Below are 24,230 nucleotides of genomic sequence, written 5' to 3' on the forward strand. Positions count from 1 at the left end.
GCAAGCTGAAAAGTCCTAACCTCTTTAGTCTTTCCTCATAGGGGAGCTGTTCCATTCCCCTTATCATTTTGGTAGCCTTTCTCTGTACCTTCTCCATCGCAATTATATCTTTTTTGAGATGCGGCGACCAGAATTGTACACAGTATTCAAGGTGCGGTCTCACCATGGAGCGATACAGAGGCATTATGACATTTTCCGTTTTATTCAGCATTCCCTTTCTAATAATTCCCAACATTCTGTTTGATTTTTTGACTGCCGCAGCACACTGAACCGACGATTTCAATGTGTTATCTACTATGACGCCTAGATCTTTCTTGGGTTGTAGCACCTAATATGGAACCCAACATTGTGTAATTATATCATGGGTTATTTTTCCCTATATGCATCACCTTGCACTTATCCACATACATCAATGAACGTCAGGATAACTGGGCATCTCTTCCCTGGGCAGAGTTCTGCCACAATAATCATGTGGGAAGTTCAGCGGGATCATCACCATTTCAAAATTGTATTCAGTAGACACCCACAGATACCACTACCAATTCCAGTATCATTTCCATGTGTAGCAGCTAATACCCTGGGCCAAGACCTTAAAGACCTGTGGCAAAAAGCCCATCAATTTCTTGCCAAGGCGGCCAGAGATTTTAAAAGGCAAGCAGATAAAAAGCTCAGGTCAACACACCAGCTCAAGCCAGGAGAGCTGGTTTGTTTGAGCACCTTGCTCAAGAACCCTTCCACCAAGTTTTCTCCTCGCTTCATTAGGCCATTTCCCATCCTTCAGCTGATTAGGGAATTTGCCTATCGGTTCTTAAGGTGTAGTTGCACCATGGCTCGATACAGAGGCAATATATTTCCATTTCTTTTTGGATCATTCCTATCATTCTATTTACTTTTTTGACTGCCTTCGCACACAAGGTCTTTTTCCTGTATAATGATTCCTAATACAGAATCCAACATTGTGTACCTGTAGCTTGGGTATTTTTTTTCCTAATATGCATCACTTAGCAATTCTCCACATGAAATTTCATTTGCCATTTGGATGAAACTCTAAGTGCATCTGAATGGAAAAATATGTATTAGCATTTGCACGTTCACAAGTCATCCAAGCTAATTTGATGGATTATGGCCACATTGAAACTGAAAATCAGCTACATATTTAAAATATGTAAATAGGGGGAAAATGAGCTTAATAGTTCATTTCCCCCATTCACAAAGCTGTACTATTTGGGGGGAAATTTTTTCCAGAGAAGTTATTACACAAAATCTTTCCCCAATTAGGTGGCTGACAAAATGTGACATATTTACTTAATGTATTTCTATTCCACCTTTCAGGTACTTCATAATATTAACCTCTTCCCCCTTCCTCTGATTGGGCCACTGACACATCATATCCAGTCCCTCTCACCTTCAGTCACCCCCTGACATACATCACCTGTCTCTTCTTGCTAATTTCCAGGAACCATACTAAAAGACATCAAGGAACAAATTTCCCCCCTTCTGTCAGATATAATCAACTTATCACTTTCCTCAGGGACCTTGCCAGCTACGTTGAAACAAACCTCCATATTGCCTGTACCGAAAAATAAAAATGTCGACCCATTGGACATCACCAATTACCGCCCTATTGCTTCACTACCATCACTAGCAAAAATAATCGAGTCTGTTGTATTGCATCAAATATCCGAGTAAATTACCAATAATAACCTCCTACATCCACACCAGCATGGCTTTAGAAAGAGCCACAGCACTAAATCTTTGCTCCTATCATCTGTTGACTCTATCATTAGAGGATTTGATTCCAAAACTGACTATATAATAGTCTTCCTAGATAACTTTGCAGCATTCGACACACTAAATCACGACATACTATTCTCCAACTTATAGCACATAGGTATCTCTGGTTGTGTGCTACAATGGTTCAAATCATTTCTTGCCAATCGCCCTCAAAAAATCACATGGTAACTTCAATTCTGACTAGTATTTCACATACACTGGTGTCCCTCAAGGATCTTCACTTTCTGCTATTCTCTTCAATATTTATCTATTCCCCCTCTACCGCCTTCTTGCTGGTCTTAACTTAGAATTTAAAATTTACGCAGACGACATCCAGTTTATCATTCCCTGTGCTGACTCCTGGACAAAAATCATCACTGACACAACTATATTTAAAGACCATAAACACCTGGCTTTCATATAACCATTTAAAATTGAACATAGCAAAAACAGAACTCCTTTTTCTATCCAATATTCCTGATTCAACTCGCTGCCCACCTGCAAACTTTATCTTTGATAGCCATACTATTCCAATTACAAACTGTGCTCGAAATCTAGGAGTACTGCTAGACTCCAGAATATCTATGACCTCTAATATTTCTGCATTAGTTAAAAAATCTATTTCAAATTACATTTACTCAAAAAACTAAAGCCTTTTTCCATCCGATTTCCGCTTAGTTGTGCAAGAGCTCATTCTGTCAGGTTTAGATTATTGCAATGCCCTATACTTAGGTCTTCCAGCAGCTTCAACTCATTCAAACTCTGCCGTTTGTTTAATTTCCAAAACCCCATGCAGAGAGCACATTACTCCTGTCCTACCATCCCTCCATTGACTTCCAATACACTATTGCATTCATTACAAGGTGATATCCATTATTCACAACTTAATCTACAATCCTTCAACCATTTGGTTATGTCCCATTTTAAGGCTGTATCGGCCACCCCGTCAACTAAGATCCATGGACAAATGTTTGTTAGAGGTCCCAACAATAAAAACAGCCAGAATGGACCTAACCTGCAGGCGCACCTTTTCAATTGCTGGTCCGATATTATGGAACTCTCTCCCAGACCATATTCACCTTATCCTAAACTAATACAGTAAATATCGCGGGAGAGCAGGTGAGCGCCTGCTCTCCTGTGCGCGCGATACAGTAAATTAATTTATTTAAATTAGGGTCCGCAGTAAAAAGAGACGCTAGGGACACTAGTGCGTCCCTAGTGCCTCTTTTTGGACAGGAGCGGCAGCGGTTTGACAGCTGATGCTCAATTTTGCCGGTGTCGGTTCTCGAGCCCACTGACAGCCACGGGTTCGGAAACTGCACGCCGGCAAAATTGAGTGTCCGGTTTTCAACCTGCGAGCCGCGGGCCCATTTAAAATTTATTTTTTTTAAATTTTTTACTTTTTTTTAACTTTTGGGGCCTCCGACAATATCGTCATGATATTAAGTCAGAGGGTGCACAGAAAAGCAGTTTTTACTGCTTTTCTGTGCACTTCCCCGGCGCCGGCAGAAATTAACGCCTACCTTTGGCTAAGCGCTAATTTCTTAAAGTAAAATGTGCGGCTTGGCTGCACATTTTACTTACTGTATCGCGCGGGAATGACTAATAGGGCCATCAACATGCATTTGCATGTTGCGGGCGCTATTAGTCTCATGGGGGTCGGACGCGCGTTTTCGATGCTCTATTTCCCCTTACTGAATAAGGGATAAAGCTAGTGCATCGAAAATGTGCATCCAAATGCCGGTTAACAATGTGCTCCGTCGGAGCACACTGTACTGTATCGGCCTGTAAGATTTTAAAAAGGCACTTAAGACACACCTCTGCTGTATGGCATATGGCAAACTTGAAGGTTCTTAACTATAATTCTTCCTTCTCCTAACTTCAACCTTTTTATCTTAATTTATTCCAACTTTGAATTTTCTTTTGTCCATTTTATGCTGTATTGTTATTTATGTTTATATTTTTAAGTATGTACTCTCTGTAAACTGCTTAGATCCACTACAGTTGTGTAGGCGGTATACAAGAATTTTAAATAAAATAATAAATAAAAACTAATCTACCACAAATCATTTCAGACCCCTTCCCCAACCGGCATTACTGGACTAGATCCCTCCCCCATAGCCCTGTGCCCAGTTCCCCTTCCCACCATCATGGCAGAAGGAGAAACTCTTACCTTTTGCTGGCTTTCTAATACTAGAACAGCAATGCTCAGCACCACTTTGATTCAGAACAGGTCAAAGGAGCACTGGATGGCAAGATAGCAAGAGGTAAGAACCTCTCCTGCCAGTGGGTTTGTTTGGGAAACTTATTGGGGGGGTGGGGGATTGCGGAAGTTTGAGGATTGGCACTGCTGCAGGGATAATTGGGGTGGTGTCTGGTTATTTGTGTCAGGGTTATGGTTGGGGGATCTGGTGCTATATGTCTGAGTATTTGGGTGGTGAGGGGATCTGTGACCATATAGCTCTAATCTCATTGCATGCATGGAAATGTTCTGATTTCTCCATTGAGTTTCCTAAATAAAAAGCAAAAGTACATCACTGTGCATGCAGTTGGCTAAAACAAGGACTGGCTCAAATTGTCCGTCCCCCACCCCCCCTCGGACCTGGAGCTATGTAGTTCCCAAATTATTGGCAGATCATAACCATGGTCTGCCTATAATTATCTTAGTTAATTTGGAGAGAGAGCCTGATTTAGTGCTCCTGTCAGGTTTGAAAGTTTACCTGCAGTAACATTGCAAACTTAATGCACCTTAATGAATGAGCCCTTAGCAGGGTTGGAATTTAGTGCTGGTGTTCTCATTCTAGGGTTTTAGACAGAAATTTAGGACAAAGCCCTTCTGTCTGTAAACTCAGCAAGCTTCCTCACAAAGTGACATTTTACCTTCTCAGTATTAAAACTTCAGTGTTTGTAGTGTAACTGCGCTTACAAATGAACCTTTTTTTTTTTTATAGAGCAGTCTATGCAAGCAGAACTCCTCGCAGTGCTTAAAAGAAGCAAATCGACCCTTGTAAACAAAATTAGTGCTACATTAATTGGTCTTTACTTTGAAATGCTTTTGCTTTCTGTTCAATTTTTGTACCTTGTTTGAATTTAATTAGATTGTGGATGCCCCAGGTTATGTTTCTAATGAAAACAAGGCATTTTGGCAATAAACACAAGTACTGTTTTGTCAAATTGGTCTATGGGATATGGTTTCCAAAATATCTTGTACCTTTTTTTTTTTAATTATTATTTATTTATAGATTTTGCAAATAGAAACCAAGATAAATATTGTAAAGAAAGAAAACACAAAACTTTGAAGTAACAATATTAAGGAAAATCCATGTATAATCATTAGCGCACTACACCAGGAGCTAAATAGATGAAGGAAATCAATTTAAAGAAATTATAACAGCCTACAGTCACACTTAAAGGGTAGATCTCTAGGAGAAAAGTGCTGGATCCAGAGAAGAAGAACTCAGCAGAGCATTAAGTAATTGCCTCTGGGATATAAAGGGGGAGTCTAATGTTGAGGGCCAAAAAATATATATATGGACACATATTTTGACCACACATTTACAAGGAAAATTGAGCCAAAAAAGGACTCCAGGGTGCAAGAATCTCTTCCTTCTCTTCTGCATTATCTTTGCAACATCTGGAAAAATATTGACCTGGTTCGCCAAAAAATGGGGTCTGTCTATTACAGAAAATATATTTCATGATCAAGTCTCATATCTTGTACCTTTGTCAGGAGAAAAAATTATTTGATTTTGCTACATCAAAATTGGCAAGACTGTGACTTAGAATTCAATATCTTATTGCTATCTGGACATAGTCTTGGCAGGATAGTAAGTCTGGATTATATATTCTGACCTTATGGCCTGTTTTTGAGGAGTAGAGCCCAACTCCAAACTGCTTAAGTCCCATTTTTATGATTTTGACTTTGTTTTCCCTGTTTGTTTTTTAAAAAATGATTTGTTCAAACAAAACTCATTCCTGTTAAAAGTTCTGATTGTTTTCCTTTTTTTGTTTGACCGCTCTTAGCTAAGGAGTCCCACTTGTGTGACTTGGTGAACTTGCTTGTCTACAGGGAAAGCAAAGTTGTTTACCTATAACAGCGGTTCTCTGAAGATTGCAGTCCCATAAACCCATCTGGTTATAGCTTTTAAATGGAACTGATGGGAGATACAATGCCAGAACCTATCATACATGAGCAGTAAATGGCTTTTGCCTTTTCTAGACAGACTATGACCAGTGCAAAGTGTACTGATGAAACTCTTATGTATGCATGACTGGTGAACTCTCTTCAGAGAATACAAGCTACAAGTAAAGTAACTTTGCTTTATTCTGCTAAAAGAGAATGTATTTGTCATGAAGATGATATGGATATGTGATTGAAAGTTAGGACCTGTTGTGCATTGCCAGCAAACGTCCACCATATAACGAGACAATTCTGAAATGTTCCAAGCTTGTTGTCCTAGCTGTCCATGCCCATGCAGAAGCTGACAATTCTGCCAGATTGTGTGAATGGTATTTTGATGGGGATATTAGTCCTGACCATTAAAACATGATATTGTTACTGATTTCAGAACTAGCCATGAAAGCCATGAATATTTATTATTTATTTATTTCATTTGTATTCTGCTGTTCAGATACTTGAGTGGATTATATTCAGGTACTGCAGGTATTTCCCTGTCCCAGTGGACTTACAATCTAAGGCCTAGACTTACTAAACTGTGATCAGGCAATATTGTGCGTGTAATGCATGTTAAATACTATTTATCACATATCATCACCATATCGGCACTATCGCACAATTTTCCCAAAGATTTGCTTCCCCTGTAGAAATAAGCTGCTTTGCCTAATGCATGAAAAGCAGTTATGCCTTGTATGCATTAGGCAATAACGCAGCTGCCTTAGAAAAAATTCTGTCCTGTTATTTTATCGAGTTTGAGGGAGGTGTAATTATTTTCCTAGGGGATCATCGGGGCGCTAATGGAGGTCCCCCATGGTCCCATGGGAAAATTTAAAGGACCAAGAAGCCCAAAACATACACACACACATCCTCCCAAAGCTCTCAGATCACCCCATGGGTCTTAGAGAATCCCACCCGCCCCATACCGCAGCATGAATTTTTGTCGCACATTTGTGTCGCGATAAGAAAAAACAAATCACGCCACAGTACAGCCAAGATAGTTTTTGGGGTTGGGACTCAATATGATGGGGATATCCCTTTCCCTCCTATATTTGACCCTTCCATGATAAAATATCAAGTAAATCTCCCTATAAATTTGTACCTAAGGCAATAGAGGATGAATTGACTTGCCAAAGGTCACAAGGAATGACAGTAGGATTTGAACCCTGGCTTCCCTGGTTTGCACCCACTGCTCTAACCTCTAGACTATCAAAGTTGGGAGCTGCTAAAGCGCAGAACCTTGAAAATCTGATAGATTAATAAAAACTCAGTGATACATTCATGCATGTAACAGAATAGAACTATGAAATTCAGAATGCACTTTTTGTTTTGTCTCCTTTTTTGAAGGTGAAGATGAAGATGAATTCGAAAATTTCATGTTACCCATCACAACTTCTTTTGAAACAGTTGCTCAAATATTCAACAACAATTTCAAACAGGAAGAAGCAAAGGTAGGCTTCTTTCATTAACGAGAAGCAATATAAAAGCATTACTAACACTAATATTTTATAATCAGGTACTACATCATGTACATTTTAAAGTTTTCTTTCTCTGCAGTTTTTTTTCCTGTTCGTTTCCTCCTGCTCATTTGGGCTGTCAGCTGAATCAAAACCAGCTACACCTGGTCCCTCTCCTTCTGAATATGCTTCCATGAGGGAGCCTAGTATCGCCATTGTACTGACAGCATTATGGCAGGCATCCATCTTGCCCCAGCCTTCCAACAGCCCTCACTGGCATCAGCAAATGACATTTAGCAGATGATAAATACATTAGAAATAACCTGTAAGATCTGTTGAATAAGCATGAATACCAAGAAAATAAGTTATAATAACCAGCAAAAAGTATATCAGTGCTAGAAGAATATTTGCTGATGGAATGATGCTAGAACAAATTAAAGAATATAAATCTAGGTATTTTGGATCAAGAAAATTGACATAAATTAACAAAAAGTAAAAAAGAAGACTTGGAATTGCAAAAAATTACTTTTGGGCCTGTAGAAAACTTCTAAGAAGGAACTTAGATTTAAAACAAGAAAAAGTTGAGTGTATATAGGATGTCAGTGGTAGGATCTGAAAATGAAACATGGGCCTATAGTAACGAGATGATAAAGAAAATACATGCATTGAAATGTAATATTAAAGACTTCTGGACCTTAGCTGGGACATGATTTCTAATGAAGGAGCACTTGGGATTATGTAAAATGGAAGAACCTTGTTCAAAAACTAATCAAAAGGATAATGAAATAACTTGCTCAGAGGATCTGGTGGCAAATTAGCTAATAGTGGGGCTGATGCAAAAAGCTGAGCATTAAAACTGTGCACTGAAATTCAGCGGATAGTTTCTTAACAAATAAGCTAATATATTTTTTACTCCCTATGCAATAAGCTAATAGTATGCTAATGTATCAGAAGTTTTAAAAAATGCACACAAACCAGAAAATGTGTGCAAAAAAAAAGTTAGTGCTCTGCAAAATAGGGTTTATATGCATATTTTCCATGCATAATGTATGATTAATATACTCTGAAAAGTTGTTCTGTATGTAGTTAGCATAACTTTTATCCTCCTAACTTAAGAATATATCTTTCGTTGTATATATATAACTTTTATACTCTTAACTTGTGTGATGATCTATACTTATTTATTTATTTATTTATTTAAAGCTTTTTTTATACCGGCATTCATGATAAAATCACATCATGCTGGTTTACAGGAAACAGGGGAGTGATAACATTGAACGAAAAACTGGTGTTTATAGGTAGATATAAAAAGTTACAATAAAACAAGGGAAAATTGAACTTGGGTGAGAAGAAGAGTAGCTGGAATAATTTAGGCAATAAGAATGAACAGAATAAATTAACTTATTTACAAAGTGATTTACTTGTGATTTATGTGCATAAAATATGCTTAGTGCACACAAAAACTGCTTTCAGTGCAGAAAGCTGTTATGGTTGTGAGGTGTTGGAGTGGATTCTTGGGCACTGCAGTGATGGCCACTCCCACGGGGAGGAGCCCCATGAGGAACTGCAGTACCAGGCTAGACTCTTTGCACACAACTCAGGGGGATAGTCTTTATTGTACAGCAGGGTGGCACTGCCCGGGAAACGGACAGCAGTGGTAGATAGCTCCAGCAGTGGTAGTCCAGGGATCCTCGGCTGAGAGGACCCGTCTCACTCTGTAGTAGGTGGAGACAGCGTGGAGAACAGGAACAAGTCCCGGATGTAGAGCGCTGAAGCTGTAGAGGAGATAGACTGGTATGTTAGTACTCACTGAAGCAGAAGCTGTATCTTTGAGAGTCCTGACAGGCAGAAGTTGTAGAGTGGCAGGCACCAGGTTAGGGAGAGCAGGCCCTCGAGGAGCGAATACCTGGGATCCCAGGATAGGCACCTGAAAGAAAGTAGAAGGGCTTCTGAGGAGCGGGTACCCAAGTTAGTAGAATTACCCCGAAGGGCAAAGAGAGCTTCCTGCGGCAGCTAGGAAGCAGCAGAGCAGCTTAGACCAGAGCAATTCCAATCCTTGCTAACTCAGTTTAGTAGCAAATGAAGGGCAGGCTAAATACCAGGATGTGCTGACATCACTCGGAGGGGACAACCCCAAAGGTTCCCACCATGATGTAGATAAAGACGTGGGTGGCGTGTGCACACGCACCCTAGGAGGCCCTCAGGAAAAACATGGTGACCGCCTTCGCTGTTGCCGATCTGGGGACGCCGGGGAGAGCGGTATGAAGATGCGGTGGCAGCCAACTTCCCAAGGCTTGAGGAGAGAGAAGGAAGAAAGGTGAGGCACAAAGGTCGAAGCCGTCTGAGACCGGATGCAACAAAAGCTTTTTTTTGTGCACATAAATCATAGCTAATTCCATCAGCATGGTATATGCATGAGAGGACACTTAAGAAATATGCAACATTCTATGCTCACATTTTTTGTATGCATAACTCTTTGCTGGAGCAGCAATAATACAAAAAATGTGTGCACAACTGGAAGTTATACTGTGCGCTCTCCTGAGCACATCTTGTTAAGAATGTGCAGAAAAATATTTTTTGTTCAATTTGTTTCATAGGGACCTACATTTGTTTCATTGGTTTTAGAATGAAAAGAACAAAATCATTTTTCTATTCCATTTTTTTTGTTTCCCATTAAAGTCAATGGGGGAAGCATTGCAGCCTATTTTTGGCTCCAGAATTAGTGTTTACACATCAATTCACATGAGATTTGTGGGAAAATATCATCTGAAAGGGGGAAGAAAACCATTGTATCTAGACTGTGGCAAAGTGTCACTATTAATAGCCTAAGACTCTATTAACGGGCAAAAAGATACCAGCATTGGCAGGAGTTGTCTGTGGCATTGTCAGAGAAACAATGAAGATAGTGTGGAAAAAACGTCCCCAAGGCTCTAATAGTGGGCACCAGCAACTGTGGCGTGAACCTTTGATGGCAGCACCAGAGACAAAGTGGCACCAAAAGTAGCATCAGCATCTTAAGGTACCATGAAGGGGGAACAAAGCAGAAAAGGTGGCAGGAAAAATCCCAAGGCACTAATAAAGGGACCAAGCAGCGCAAAGAGTGGCATCAGGACTCCAAAACAACATACGTGCAAAGCAGCCCCGCTCTCAAAATAACTGAGTTTTTGTAGTATAAAATGGAGTATTTTTTGTACTGGAAAATGGTGTTTTGTGGTGGTAAATGGAGTTTTCTCTGAGGAGGGGAGTGTTACTAACCTGTGTGCCTCAGGGATCGGTCCTTGGACCAGTTATTTTCAACATTTTCATGAGCAACGTAGCAAAAGGATTGCCGAGAAAGGTTTATCTTTTTTTCTGATGATACCAAAATCTGCAACAGGGTAGACAGCCAGGAAGGTATGGAAAACATGAAGGGATCTAGCAAAGTTGAAGGAATGTTCTAGGGTCTGCAGCTAAAAAATAGAAAGTAATGCATTTAGGATGCATAAACCAAAGGGAGAAGTACAGTATTGGAAGTGAAATTCTTCTATGCACGAAGGAAGAGTGGAATCTGGGCGTGATTGTATATGATGATCTTAAAGTGGCCAAACGATTCATCGACAGCAAAAGCCAGAAAGATGCTTGGCTGCTTAGGGAGAGAAATGGTCAACAGAAAAGGGAGATGATATTGTCCCTGTATAGGTCCCTGGTGAGACCTCATTTGGAATAATGTGTACAGTTCTAGAAACCGCATTTTTAAAAAGATATAAACAGAATGGAGTCAGTCCAAAGGCTGACAACTAAAATAGTGATGTTCGTTCTAAAACATATACAGTTAGACTTAAAGATCTGAACATGTATACCTTAGAGCAGTGGCTCTCAACCGGTGTGTCGCCAAGAACACGCAGTGTGTCGCCACACTTCCATTTCCCCTGCTGACCCAGCTGCTCCCCCTCCTGAGCAAAATAGGTCCTCTGCTCGGGCTTAAAATGCTGATAGCCCAGGCAGAACGCGGCAGGTCAGCTGGAGTCAGCGGCACCAGCATGTTCTCTTCTTCCTGCACCCCCCCCCCCACTCCGCGGCCCGGAAGCGAAAGTTGTGAGCAGCGAGTGCGTGCACGGGAAGAAGAGACCATGCTAGTGCAGGCAGCGTCAGCCCGAAGAAAAGAAGAGAGGCGCAGCCTGAGGAATGAGCTGTGCGGCTCGGAGAAAATCAAAGAACGTCGTCAACCCCCGTGGCCCATGGGACTCCTTTTTCTGCGAGGGCTTATATGAAGTAGGTTGCTGCTGCCTTTAGGGTTAGAAGTGGAGGAAGCTGCTGCTGCCACTAGTTCAGGGGAGGGGTGGGAGAGTGAATGAATGAGCAAGCATGTGTGTTTGAGATCCTGTGTGTGTGTGTGTGTATGTGAGTGAGCATGTATGTGAATGATTGAGAGCCTGTACATGTGAAAGAGAGTTTGTGTGATTGAGAGCTGGTTTAGGTGAGGGAGCATGTGAGTATGTGATTGAGAGCCTGTGTGTAAATGAGAGAAAGAGAGCGAGCATGTGTGTCTGTGTGTGACTGAGAACTGGTTTAGGTGAGTGAGCATGTGAGTATGTGATTGAGAGCATGTGAGAAAGATAGAGCATATGTGTCTGTGTGTAATTGAGAGCTGGATTAGGTGAGGGAGTATGTGATTGAGAGCCTATGTGTAAATGAGAGAAAGAGAGAGATCATGTTTGTAAGCATGAGAGTCTGTTTGTGAGAGAAAAAGACAGCATGTATGTGTGTGATTGAAAGCCTGTGTGTGTAAGCCTGAAAAGATAGACAGCATGTGTGCAAATGTGTAATTAAGAGCCTATATAAGTGAGAGAGAAAAAGCACGTGTATATGTGAGCGATTGAGAGCCAGTGTGAGAGAGAGAGAGAGGAGAAAATTGCAAGCAAACCACCCCTCCTCCTGCTAATTCAAAACAATCTCAGGACACCTGGATATCAAACGTTCCCAGGTGCAGAGCAAAAAATTGTTAGTATCCTTATTATTTTTCATTACTGGGTCTTTGTGTCTGCTATTTTGAAATATTTTATTGGTATCTAGAAATTTTTTATATGAGTTTTTAATTATTTGATATTTCATTCATCTGCTGTTTTGAAATAATCTGTTCTTTTTGTTAGTATGGTTTTACTGCTACTGATTTTATATTTCTTGATTTGTTTTATAAGGATGGCTGATGTTTCTTTTTTTTTCCTTTGCTGCACTGCAGACAGAGACTCTGGCTTGTTGCAGTTTCCAATTCAGTTTTTTCTGCATGCTTCTAGTTATGCATTTTGGTCTCTTTATTCTTTGTTAGATGAGGGTCAGTACATGTGATTCAGGTGAGGTTCTCTGCTGGCGTGTAGTTTTTGTGTAGGGCTCTATAGCAGCCTGACTTGGTCCGTTTTCCTAATAGGAGATGTATTGGTGTCTTAAGGCCTGGTATAATATTTTCAGTGTTGCCTTTTCTTAGGTAAGGTGGTTACTGTTAAGTGCTGGAAATTGGTGCTGTTTTGGTATGGAATGTTTACAGTTTATGCAATTTCTGTTCAGACAGAATATGTATCTTTTTCTTGTGTCATTCTTAACAATAAAAATAATACTGGACCTTTATTTTTTATTTCCGTCGTAAATTGTAATGAGCAGTGTGTCACACATGTGAGCGTGGTCTGTCAGATGTGTCACGATGGGAAAAAGGTTGAGAACCACTGCCCTAGAGAAAAGGGGAGATATGATATATTTAAATATCTCAAAGGTTTCCATGTACAGGAAGGAAGCCTCTTATAATGGAAATGAGGCTCTGGGTCATGGGATGAGGGTGAAAGGGGGTAGACTTAGGAGTAGTCAGGATATATATCTTTACAGAGAGGGTGGTGTATTCATGCAACGGCCTCCCAGTGGAAATGGTGGAGACAAAACCAGTATCTGAATTCAAGAAAGCATGGGATAAATACAGGTGATCTCTAAGGAACTGATGGAATTCTAAAGCTAAATTTCTTGGGTGAATGAGCAGACTAGATGGGCTATATGGTATATCTGCTAACAGGTTTCTATGGCAGGAACATCTCAGAATATAAGTTCTGGGGTATTACAGCAAGGCACAGTGGTAGAAAGAACTCTCAGGGTATAAAGTCTGGGCACTGCAGCAAGGCTGAGTAGCACAAAGACCCCCAAGGTGTACCATGAGGTATATAGCAGCAAGGCAGAATGGCATGGGAGGTACCAGTCATGCTGAGGAAGCACACGGGCCAATTTTCAGACTCAGTGCAAGAACATGAACTGTGATAAATATCATTTTCTTAAAATAAGATTTTCTTACATTCTCTGTTTAAACTTGATGTAGCTGCTGGATAGAATTTCAATTTTCTTGTGAAATGGGTATTCTGAAGGAAACTGTTATCACATTCAGAACATACTAATTGTTTTTCTCCTCTGTGTTTCTGTTCTGCCTGTATTACTTTTCAGACTGAGGGCTTTAGTGGACCAACCACCCCAATATAATAAACAAATAGGGAGGGAGAACCAGGCTGTGGCTGTGGAGGGACAGAAGAGAAAGAATTTTAGAACAGGTAGCATGATAACAGAAACATGTATCTTTTGTCATTTTTAACATTGTGACAAAATGTGTATAACAAACCAAGAACACCCCAAGGCTCCAAAATAGGGCACAAGCAACAGTGGCATGAACCATTGATGGCAGCATGAGAAGCAGACTAGCACTGAAAGTGGCATTAGCATCCTAAGGCATCATGAAGGGGTGGAATGAAGCAGAAAAGGCAGGAACCCCCCCCCCCCAAAAAAAAAAACCCCAAACAAACCTGATAAAGGAGCCAAACAGTAAAAATAGTGGCATCAAGACACAAAAAGCAACATGAAAATCGGCTTAGTGTGCTGAGACAGTCAGAAAAGCAAACAATGTTAGGAATTGTTAGGAAGGGAATGGTGAATAAAACGGAGAATGTCATAATGGCTCTATGTCACTCCATAGTGAGACCGCACCTTGAATACTGTGTGCAGTTCTGCTCACAGCATCTCAAAAAAGATATAGTTGCACTGGAGAAGGAACAGAGAAGGGTGACCAAAATAATAAAGGGCATAGAATAAAGGGCATAGAATTCCTCGCGGGAATGACAGCTACTGCCTAGAGATAATACCTTATTCAATAAACATACACACGGTTAATGCGACTCCAACATTGTTCTAAGCTTCAACGGCAAGAGGAAACGTGGAAAAAGATTTGCATTCACAAAAAAAGCGGGGAGTAGCTTGCTTGTTACGGCGGTTACTACTCCAAACCAAATAAGCCTGGTACTTCACATTCAATGCATATCCAGCATAGCTCTCTGCTTCAACGGCATGGGAGAAAGACTGATACATCACGCATATCCAGCATAGCTCTCTGCTTCAACGGCAAGGGAGAAGTAAAACTGATACTTCACGCATATCCAGCATAGCTCTCTGCTTCAACGGCAGGGGAGAAAGTCTCATAGTTAACTTTCAATGCACATTCAACATAACTCTCTGCTTCAACGGCAGGGGAGAAAGTCAGATACTTCACTTTCAATGCATATCCAGCATAACTCTCTGCTTCAACGGCAGGGGGAATGAAGAAAAGTAGATCTATATACAGAAAAAAACCAACAAGGTCTGAATTATTTAGTCTTGGTAAACAAATAAACATGGGTATAGCTTGCTTATTGCGGCGGTTACTACCCCTAACTAATTAAGCTAGATATTTCACTTAGAGGCAGTTCCAACACTGCTCTCTACATTAATGGTGGGGGTAGAAGTGAAATAGAATCAAAATGTTACTAAGAGCCAAGAGTAACAGATAAGGTCCATCAAGTCTAAAGGACGTGTATAAAGAGGAGGCAGCAAAACACTGCACGGAGCGGCAGTAGCCACAGAGGCATTCACGGAGCGGGATGCCAGTGGCCAGTGTTTGGTGTTCCACCTTCACGAAGCGGAAGGATGGAGGGCTGCCATCTCCAAATTAAAAAAACAAAAAAAAAAAACAACCCAGGGGTGGGTAAGAGTATGTAAAATTAACGGAGAGTTCAAAGGCTATAGGTATTACCAATTATTAGGCTTATTCAATATTTGTTGATAGTTAATGTGGCTTTTAATGCATACTTCACTTTCAATGCATATACAGCATTGCTGCTTCAACGGCAGGGGAGAAGTAAAACTAATACTTCACGCATATCCAGCATAGCTCTCTGCTTCAACGGCAGGGGAGAAGAAAAGCTAATACTTCACGCATATCCAGCATAGCTCCCTGCTTCAACGGCAGGGGAGAAGAAAAACTAATACTTCACGCATATCCAGCATAGCTCTCTGCTTCAACGGCAGGGGAGAAGAAAAACTAATACTTCACGCATATCCAGCATAGCTCTCTGCTTCAATGGCAGGGGAGAAGAAAAACTGATACTTCACGCTTATCCAGCTTAGCTCTCTGCTTCAACGGCAGGGGAGAAGAAAAACAACCAATAAGGGCTGAATAACATAGTCTGGGTAAACAAATAAGTATGGGTGTAGCTTGCTTATTGCGGCAGTTACTACCCCTAACTAATCAAGCTTGATATTTCACTTGGATGCAGCTCCATCACTGCTTTCTACATTAATGGTGGGGGTGAAAGGGAAATAGAACCAAAGGTTACTAAGAGCCAAGAGAAACAGATAAGTATGAGAAAAAAGAAGTGTGAAGCTTGCTGGGCAGACTGGATGGGCCGATTGGTCGTCTTCTGCCATCATTTCTATGTTTCTATGTTTCCCTATGAGGGAAGTCTAAATTGGTTAGGGCTGTTCAGATTGAAGAAGACCACAAGAACATAAACCATACACAGATTGTCAAAATATAATAATAACAAAAACCCCAAGGGAACAGCCTCTCACAGTAGCTCACGACATCACTTTTATAAAGTGGAGAAGAGACAGTTGAGGGGGGATATGATATATGTTTATAAAATCATGAGAGGGCTGGAACAGGTAAATGTGAATCAATTATTAATCTTTCAGTTAGCAAGTAGCACATTTAAGCAAATCAGAGAAAATTCTTTTTCACTCAATGCAAATTTAAGCTCTGGAATTCATTGCTGGAGGATGTGGTTAAGGGAGTTAGATAAGCTGGGTTTTAAAAAGGTTTGGATAAGTTCCTGGAGAAGTCATAAAATGCTATTGATCAAGTTGATTTAGGGAATAGTCATCGCTGTTACTGGCATTAGTAGCATGGAATCTATTTAATGTTTGGGTACTTACCAGGTACTTGTAACCTGGATTAGCCACTATTGGAAATAGGATGCTGAGCTTAATGGACCCTTGGACTGACCCAGTATGGCAACTTCTTATGATAGGTGCAAAAACAACCTGCCAGAGTGGCAGGGACATTCAAGGTGTAAGGTCTGTGGTATTGGCAGCACGGCACAGTGGCAGAAAGAATCCCAAGGTATAATGTCTAGGCATGGCAGTAAGGTTGAGTAGCATAGAGCCCCCCAATATATAGCATGAGGGGTATAGCATCAAAGCAGAGTGGCATGGGAGATGCCAGTCATTCTGTATTTATTTATTATTTTTATATACTGACATTCGATCTCAGTTGAGATATCACACCGGTTTACATTCAGGTACTGTAGGTATTTCTTTATCCCCAGAGGGCTTACAATCTAAGTTTTTGTACCTGAGGCAATGAAGGGTAAAGTGACTTGCCCAAGGTCACAAGGAGCAACAGCAGGACTTGAACCCTGGTCTCCTGGCTCATAGTCCACTGCTCTAACCACTAGGCTATTCTTCCTCCCCTCAGCTCACTTGCAAGTTGTCCAATGCAGTAGAAGAAATTGATGAGTGATGAGTATCATTTTCTTGAAATAAACTATTACATTTCATGCTTGAATTTCATCTTCTGGTGGAGTGGCCTTTCTGAATGAAGATGTTGTCATATTCAGAACATGCAAATGGTTTCTCCCCAGTTAGGTTTTCCTAGTATGCATAAGGTTTGCTTTATTAAGAAAGCTTTTATTTCATTCCCTGTTTGAATTTGATCTAATTGCTGGGTGGAATTTTGATTTTATTGTGAAATGGGTTGAATGAAAGAAGCTGTTATCACATTCTGAACATGCTAATGGTTTCTCTCCTCTAATTCTGGGGTAGATTTTTAAACAAGGCGCGTTGGCGTACTTTTGTTGGCGCTCCAGGCGCAAACAAAAGTACGCGGGATTTTAGTAGATACGCGCGGAGCCGCGCGTATCCACTAAAATCCTGGATCGGCGCGCGCAAGGCTATGAATTCTGTATAGCCGGCGCGCGCCGAGCCGCGCTGCCTACCCCCGTTCCCTCCAAGGCCGCTCCGAAATCGGAGCGGCCTTGGAGGGAATCCTCTAACGCCCTCCCCTCATCTTCCCCTCCCTTCCTCTATCTAACCCACCCGCCCGGCCCTGTCTACACCCCCCCCTTACCTTTCTCCGGGGATTTACGCCTCCCGGAGGGAGAAGTAAATCCCCGCGTGCCAGCGGGCCTGTTGCGCGCCGGGCCGCGACCTGGGGGCGGGTACGGAGGGCGCGGCCACGCCCCCGGACCGCCCCGGGCCGTAGCCATGCCCCCGTACCCGCCCCCAAAACGCTGCCGACACGCCCCCGAAACGCCGCGACGACCGGGCCCGCCCCCGACACGCCCCCCTCGGAGAACCCCGGGACTTACGCGAGTCCCGGGGCTCTGCGCGCGCCGGTAGGCCTATGTAAAATAGGCTCACCGGCGAGCAGGGCTCTGAAAATCCGCCCCTCTGTGAGCACCAAAGTGACAATGCAGGTGTATACAGCTGGGACTGCTGCCTGCTGTATATTTATTTATTTATTTATTTTAAATCTTCTCCATACCGTCGTTTGGGGACCGTCACAACAGTTTACATTAAGGCACATAAAAAGTAATGATACTACAATTTGTCCGTTTACATAGGTGCCATACTTCTTGCTTGCTGCAATGATCTGCTCAGAGTTCATCTCTCTGGATTGGACTGGTGTAGAAGTACCCAATACCCACCTAGTGAATAAAAACACTATGTTCTGGCACTGCTGGTCCACTGCCACTCTCTCCTTCCTACACATAGACCCTGCTGTATCCTTACCCACTCGAGAAATAAAACAGCAGCAAAATTTCTGCCTGTCTGGTTGCCAGTCTAGCACTACTTTCCATGGGTGATATCAGTGCAGAACTAATGAAGCAGTAGGCCAAGCAGCCAAACTGATTTTAGTAAAATTGAAGAAGAGACCTGTGAGAACAGAGCATGTCCCATTCATGCCCAGACTGCAGGATCAACATCACTGGATCCAGAGAGTATTGATAGGCTGAAACTGAAAAAAGGTTCACTCTGATTTGTTGCCTCTGGGGTGTCCTTGCCAACAAATCCAGCCCAGCGCTCACCAGTCCATCACAAGGTTGTGAAGTCATGAATGATTCATAGGGAAGGGTTGATTGCTGTGCCAACACAAATGTGCTTGCTGGCTGGATCTTTTTTGTTGTTTTTGCTTTTTTTGTTTGTTTGTTTGTTTGGTTTTTTTTAACAGTTAGCACAAGTGCACCTGTTACCATCCCATTCATTCCTATCAGCCAAAATACCCATAGGAATGAATGGGGACCAATATGAATGAAACTAATGGGGCATGTTTCATTCATAGGATGTCTGTATTTTTTTTTGTGGACCCCACAAATGAAACGAATGGGACCCATTTGTTTCAGATGTGCATTCATTTTAAAATGAATGCTCAACCCTATACCTTATTGCATAAGCCTGCTAGTACTGGAGGACATGGTAGAGGACAAAAAAGATAGAGGAAAGAACAGGGCATTCTGGGATAATGACTGACAAAAAATGGCAAAAATCTGGAAACATGGGTGAAACAAAAATGTGTTTTGTGTTTTATAACCTGTTATCCTTTTACAATAAGTTTTATTGTATAATACAGTCTATAAGAATTTTTATATAAATAAGAAAGTTCAGTACAAGTGGCTCACCATACATGCCAAACTTGATGCTCATGACTGTCTGATTCCCAACCTGTAGATTATTATATAATATATATATAATAATCTACAGGTTGGGAATCAGCAATATTGATGATTTCTTAGAATTTGACAACCATAAAACATAACATTGTTATAATCAGGGCTTAATATAGGGGGATCTATGTTTCTTTACCATCACATGGTCCCACTGGGAATAAAACACTTTATAAAATATACTCCTTCCTTCTATGCAAACATACTAATTTGGGACATTTACACAGTTAATATCTTTTTAAAACAACAGTTTCTTATATAAATAAATACTTTATTAAAAGGCTCAGCATATATATATAAGTAGGTACTGGGTTTGAAATGCTGAAACTGAACAAAGTGATTAGGATAACAGATAGCTAAATAATGTTTTTATGCGCCTCTGGGAGTCATATTAGGATTGATTTGACAAGTCAGTTCAGCTGTGGCACAACCATAATATCTAACACAGCATTATGTTTTATTAGTAAATTCCTTAAGTGCAGCAAGCTGTTTATGCCAAAACAACAGTATATTTTAAAACAGGTCTTGCTGATTAGGAACAGTACATGAAAACAAGGTAGTGTATTAGAATATCTTGGGAACATCTCTGAATAGAAGCTATGCAGATTAGAGCTTTTCATCTTGGAAATGAGACAACTGAGAGGAGACATGATAGAAGTTTATAGAATCACGAGTGGGGTAGAACAGGTAAATATAGGACAGTTATTTACCGTATTTCAAATATTACTAAAACAAGGAGACACTCAATGAAACTAAAAAACGCTAGTGCTGTCCTTGGGATTTAGGAATTAGATCTACATTATAGAATCTGCCAGGCACTTGCAACCTGGACTGGCCACTGTCGGAGGCAGGATCCTGGGATCAATGGACCTTGGTCTGACCTAGCTTGGCAGTACCTGTGACTGGACTAGAGCATTTTAGTTGGTTGTAGGAAGGTAAAGTGTGACCATTGGAAAGGATTCTAGTCCCTTATGGCTGAAATCTTCATAGATCTTTATTCCTTTCCAAGCTGACAAGTTCAATCTTTATTTCTTATATAAAATCCTGAATGAAATGGCCTTAAAAATTATCTTGTTTACCCTCATCCCAACTTTCTTTCCCACCCTTGCTTATCTACCATATTAGTGCTTTCCTTTCTATGCTTTTCTACTTGTCCATTTGAGGTTACTCAGCCTTGGGTCTGAAAACCATGTTTAATACCTTAGGGCAGTGGTTCCCAATCTGGTGTCCACAAGACCATGCCATGGGGTCTTCCAGAAGGAATGCAAGAAAGTTTAACTAGGGAGAAAAGGAGCGGGCTGCTGCTACCACAAGCTAGGAGAATGAGAGTGGGGCATATTATGGCCCTGAAAACCTCACCCCATGTTGCTACAGACTAGGAGGAGGAGGGACAGAGAAGCCTGAAACTGCACTTCCACATGTTTAGCGGAGGTGGGGAAGAGAGGGACCAATTTTAAACCCCACTGCTGCACTTTGTGAGGATGTGGAGAAGAGATGGGCCAACTGCGGCTCTCAGAACCTTTGCAGCGTCTGCTGCACCTGAAAAGAGCAGAGGACAGCTGGGTTATCACAGTGGTGAGAAACATTTTTCACTACTGCCACATTCTCTGCCACTGGCATGATGAGAGGAGAACTGCCCAAAAAACTTGAGTAGAATAGCTCAAATAAAGAAAGGAAGAAATAGGACTGGGGTTTTGATTGTATGAGGGGAAAGACAGAGGGAAGAAGGAATGAGACAGGAATGAAGAAATGGAATCCATGATTAACCTGGTTAAAGGGAGTGAGATGGCAGCCTATCAACGGAGAGGAGAAGACTTCTAGGCATCATGCTGGACAGAGGGAGAGACAGAGGAACCACCATGGTCTTGGATGGAAGATGACCACCAGGGATCAAGGAGGAAATAGGACGAGACAACAGCAAGGTGCAGATATGACATTAAACACAAAAGTTATTTAGGGGGCCATACAGACAGACATGGAGCCTTCTTCCCTTTGAAAATCAGGTTATTGTTTTGCTTTTTCTAAAATCTGAATTATTTGTGACGACCATTTTCTGTTCATGTTTGTGAGAATCATAAAAGAAAATAATAATGTATAAAAGAAAACCATAAGAACGTAAGAACATGCCATATGGGTCAGACCAAGGGTCCATCAAGCCCAGCATCCTGTTTTCAACTGTTGAGTCCGTCGGTCGCAGACAGCTGCGATCGCTCTGCCTCACCTCTTTTTTGCCTTTCTCCATATCCATGGGCAAGATGGCTGCCTCCGGAGCCGAGTGCCAAAACCCTCGGTGTCTCCAACTCAGTATGGGCGTCCCCGTCCGCCAAGCTCCTTCCCGAGGCCTCCTAAGACGCGCACGCTGTCTACGCTTATCTACACGTCATGGCGGGAACCTCGGGGACGTCCCCACCGCATGACGTTAATACCTCTGGGTATTTAAGCCTCCGCTCTGCTCAGAACGAACGAGTTAGCAAGGACTTCGGTTTAGCTACTCTGACTGCTTCTAAGCTGCACACTTGGACTCCTTGCTATCCTCTGGGGTATTTGCTCCTGAAGAAGCTCTGGGCATCCGCTCCTTGGGGGCCTCTCACTTTAAACTAACCCTTCAGGGTCTTCTACTGTTACTGAGACAACCACTCCTCGGGGGTCTTTCCTTCTCTTACAGGATCAGTTGTGCTTCCTGGTACTCGCTCCTCAAGGGCCTATCCAGCTCAGTGGTACCCTGCATCACGGACCACTGGTCCCACCTTTACCAACCACCAGGAGGATCCCTGCACTACTCTTCAGTGAGTACCTCTATGATCCAGCTCTCCATTTCCACCCACCAGGTTCGGGTTATCCCGCTCTGCGGAACACTACCAACCTTGTACATCTGGGTGAGACTTTCCATCTGAGGCTTTCCGAATGTATTTGGACCTTGCTGGACTTCAGTGCCTTCTCTTCCTGCATTATTACGATCTATCTACAGCAGTACAATAAAGCTTTCCATCTCCAGTGTCTGCTCTCTGAGTCTAGCTTATTGCTGTGGTTCCCCACGGGGCCCCTCCCCGTGGGAGGAGTCATCTCCACAGCGACTAAGAGTCCACACTATGCCTCAAACCTTACACCAACAGTGGCCAGTCCAGGCCACAAGTACCTGGCAATTATCCAAAAACTAAGTCTATCCCATGCTACTGATGCTAGTAATAGCAGTGGCTATTTTCTAAGTCAACCTGACCAATAGCAATTAATGGACTTCTCCTCCAAGAACCTATCCATACCCCTTTTAAACCAGCTACACTAACTGCACTAACCACATCCTCTGGTAACAAATTCCAGAGTTTAATTGTGCGTTGAGTGAAAAAAATACTTTCTTCGATCAGTTTTAAATGTGCTACATGCTAACTTCGTTGAGTGCTTTCTAGTCCTTCTTTTATCCGAAAGAGTATATAATCGATTCACATTTACCCATTCTAGACCTCTCATGATTTTAAACACCTCTATCATATCTCCCCTCAGCCATCTCTTCTCCAAGCTGAACAGTCCTAACCTCTTTAGTCTTTCCTCATAGGGGAGCTGTTCCATCCCCTTTATCATTTTGGTCACCCTTGTACCTTCTCCATCGCAACTATATCTTTTTTTAGATGCAGCGATCAGCATTGTACACAGGCTAAAAGGTGGTTAATTTTCAGGGAGCGAAAGTTTCAAGACATGTTTTTATCCATGTAAAAAAGCCATTTGAAAATTACCATCACTGAGGGTAAAAGTAGCTAAGTTGCTAACAGCAGGCATGCTTTTATCTATGGAGGAAAAAAGAAGGGCTAGGTTGGGGGAGGGAAAGTATATGCAGGGATTTAATTTTGAAATCCTTATACACAATTGCACGCATGTACTTTGTACCTCTTTCAAAGCAGATGAAACAGGAATAATAGTACTGTTTTTCCCTTGCCACTCTAAGTTTTGAAAAGGAAACACCATGGACAAATGGACAGTTTCCAGTGCTGATTTTCTGCCAATTCACACCAAGTTGGCAAAAGAAATTTTTGAACGCCTAGCTTGGAAAGACAGTTCCATTGAGTTCCACTGGATGACATTATCCAAAGATCACGTCTTTTTCATGTTATGTTTGACGGTCTGTGGGCTAACCCTGCGAACCACTACCTTTACCTCTCCAGTCGAGCCCCCAGACGTGCAACACCTCCTTGTCCATATTCGCGGCAGGATGCCACTTCTCTTTGTGGTGACTTGCCACCGACTTGCCTCGCGGCGACTTGTTGCCGACTCTTTGCCGCCGCACTCCTCCTTAGACACATGTATGCCCAACGCTGCAACATTTAAAGGGCCCATGGCTGGAAAAGCCCAGCAGCTCGCCCTGATGACCTCACACAGCTAGGCGTTGCCTTCAGTTCCAGTGTCCTTGTCGTCTGTTCTTCTGTTTTGTCCTTGTTGTCCACTTGTTCTTCTCCATGCCTCTCTGCCCTGCCTATCTGTCCCACCTTTCCCATTGGATGGATACCTAGTTTGACCTCTGCCTGATCTCGGACACATTGTCCACTGCCTGCCATTGACCACTGCCTGCCTGCAGATACTCCTGACCTCCATCTGTTTCAAACAGCTGACCTATGACAAACCCCTCAGCTATCACTAGAGGCCCCCACCTAAGACCTGCTGGTCTCAGTACCCAAAGTCTCAACCTGAGGGTAATGAGGGCTGGAAAAGGCAAAGCTCCAGTTGGGCCTCTGCTTCATCTGGGTCCGCCTGCTGTTGGTAGAGACCTGCAGGGCTTCTCCCTGCAGGTTGCGCCAATCCATC

At 42.1% G+C, this 24,230-nt stretch overlaps 1 protein-coding gene across 3 annotated transcripts in view; it reads left to right on the forward strand.

Annotated features, from left to right (window-relative positions):
* The window catches only part of RANBP17 (RAN binding protein 17), a 1,033,051-nt gene that overhangs the window by 690,723 nt on the left and 318,098 nt on the right, over positions 1-24,230 (forward strand). For all 3 annotated transcript variants that reach the window (XM_029583607.1, XM_029583608.1, XM_029583606.1), the window contains one exon: positions 7,295-7,398. In XM_029583607.1, coding sequence (XP_029439467.1) covers positions 7,295-7,398 — 104 coding nt within the window. The remainder of the gene's footprint in view (positions 1-7,294; positions 7,399-24,230) is intronic.

Source organism: Rhinatrema bivittatum, chromosome 18, assembly GCF_901001135.1.
Source record: "Rhinatrema bivittatum chromosome 18, aRhiBiv1.1, whole genome shotgun sequence".
NCBI classification, from domain to species: Eukaryota; Metazoa; Chordata; class Amphibia; order Gymnophiona; family Rhinatrematidae; genus Rhinatrema; species Rhinatrema bivittatum.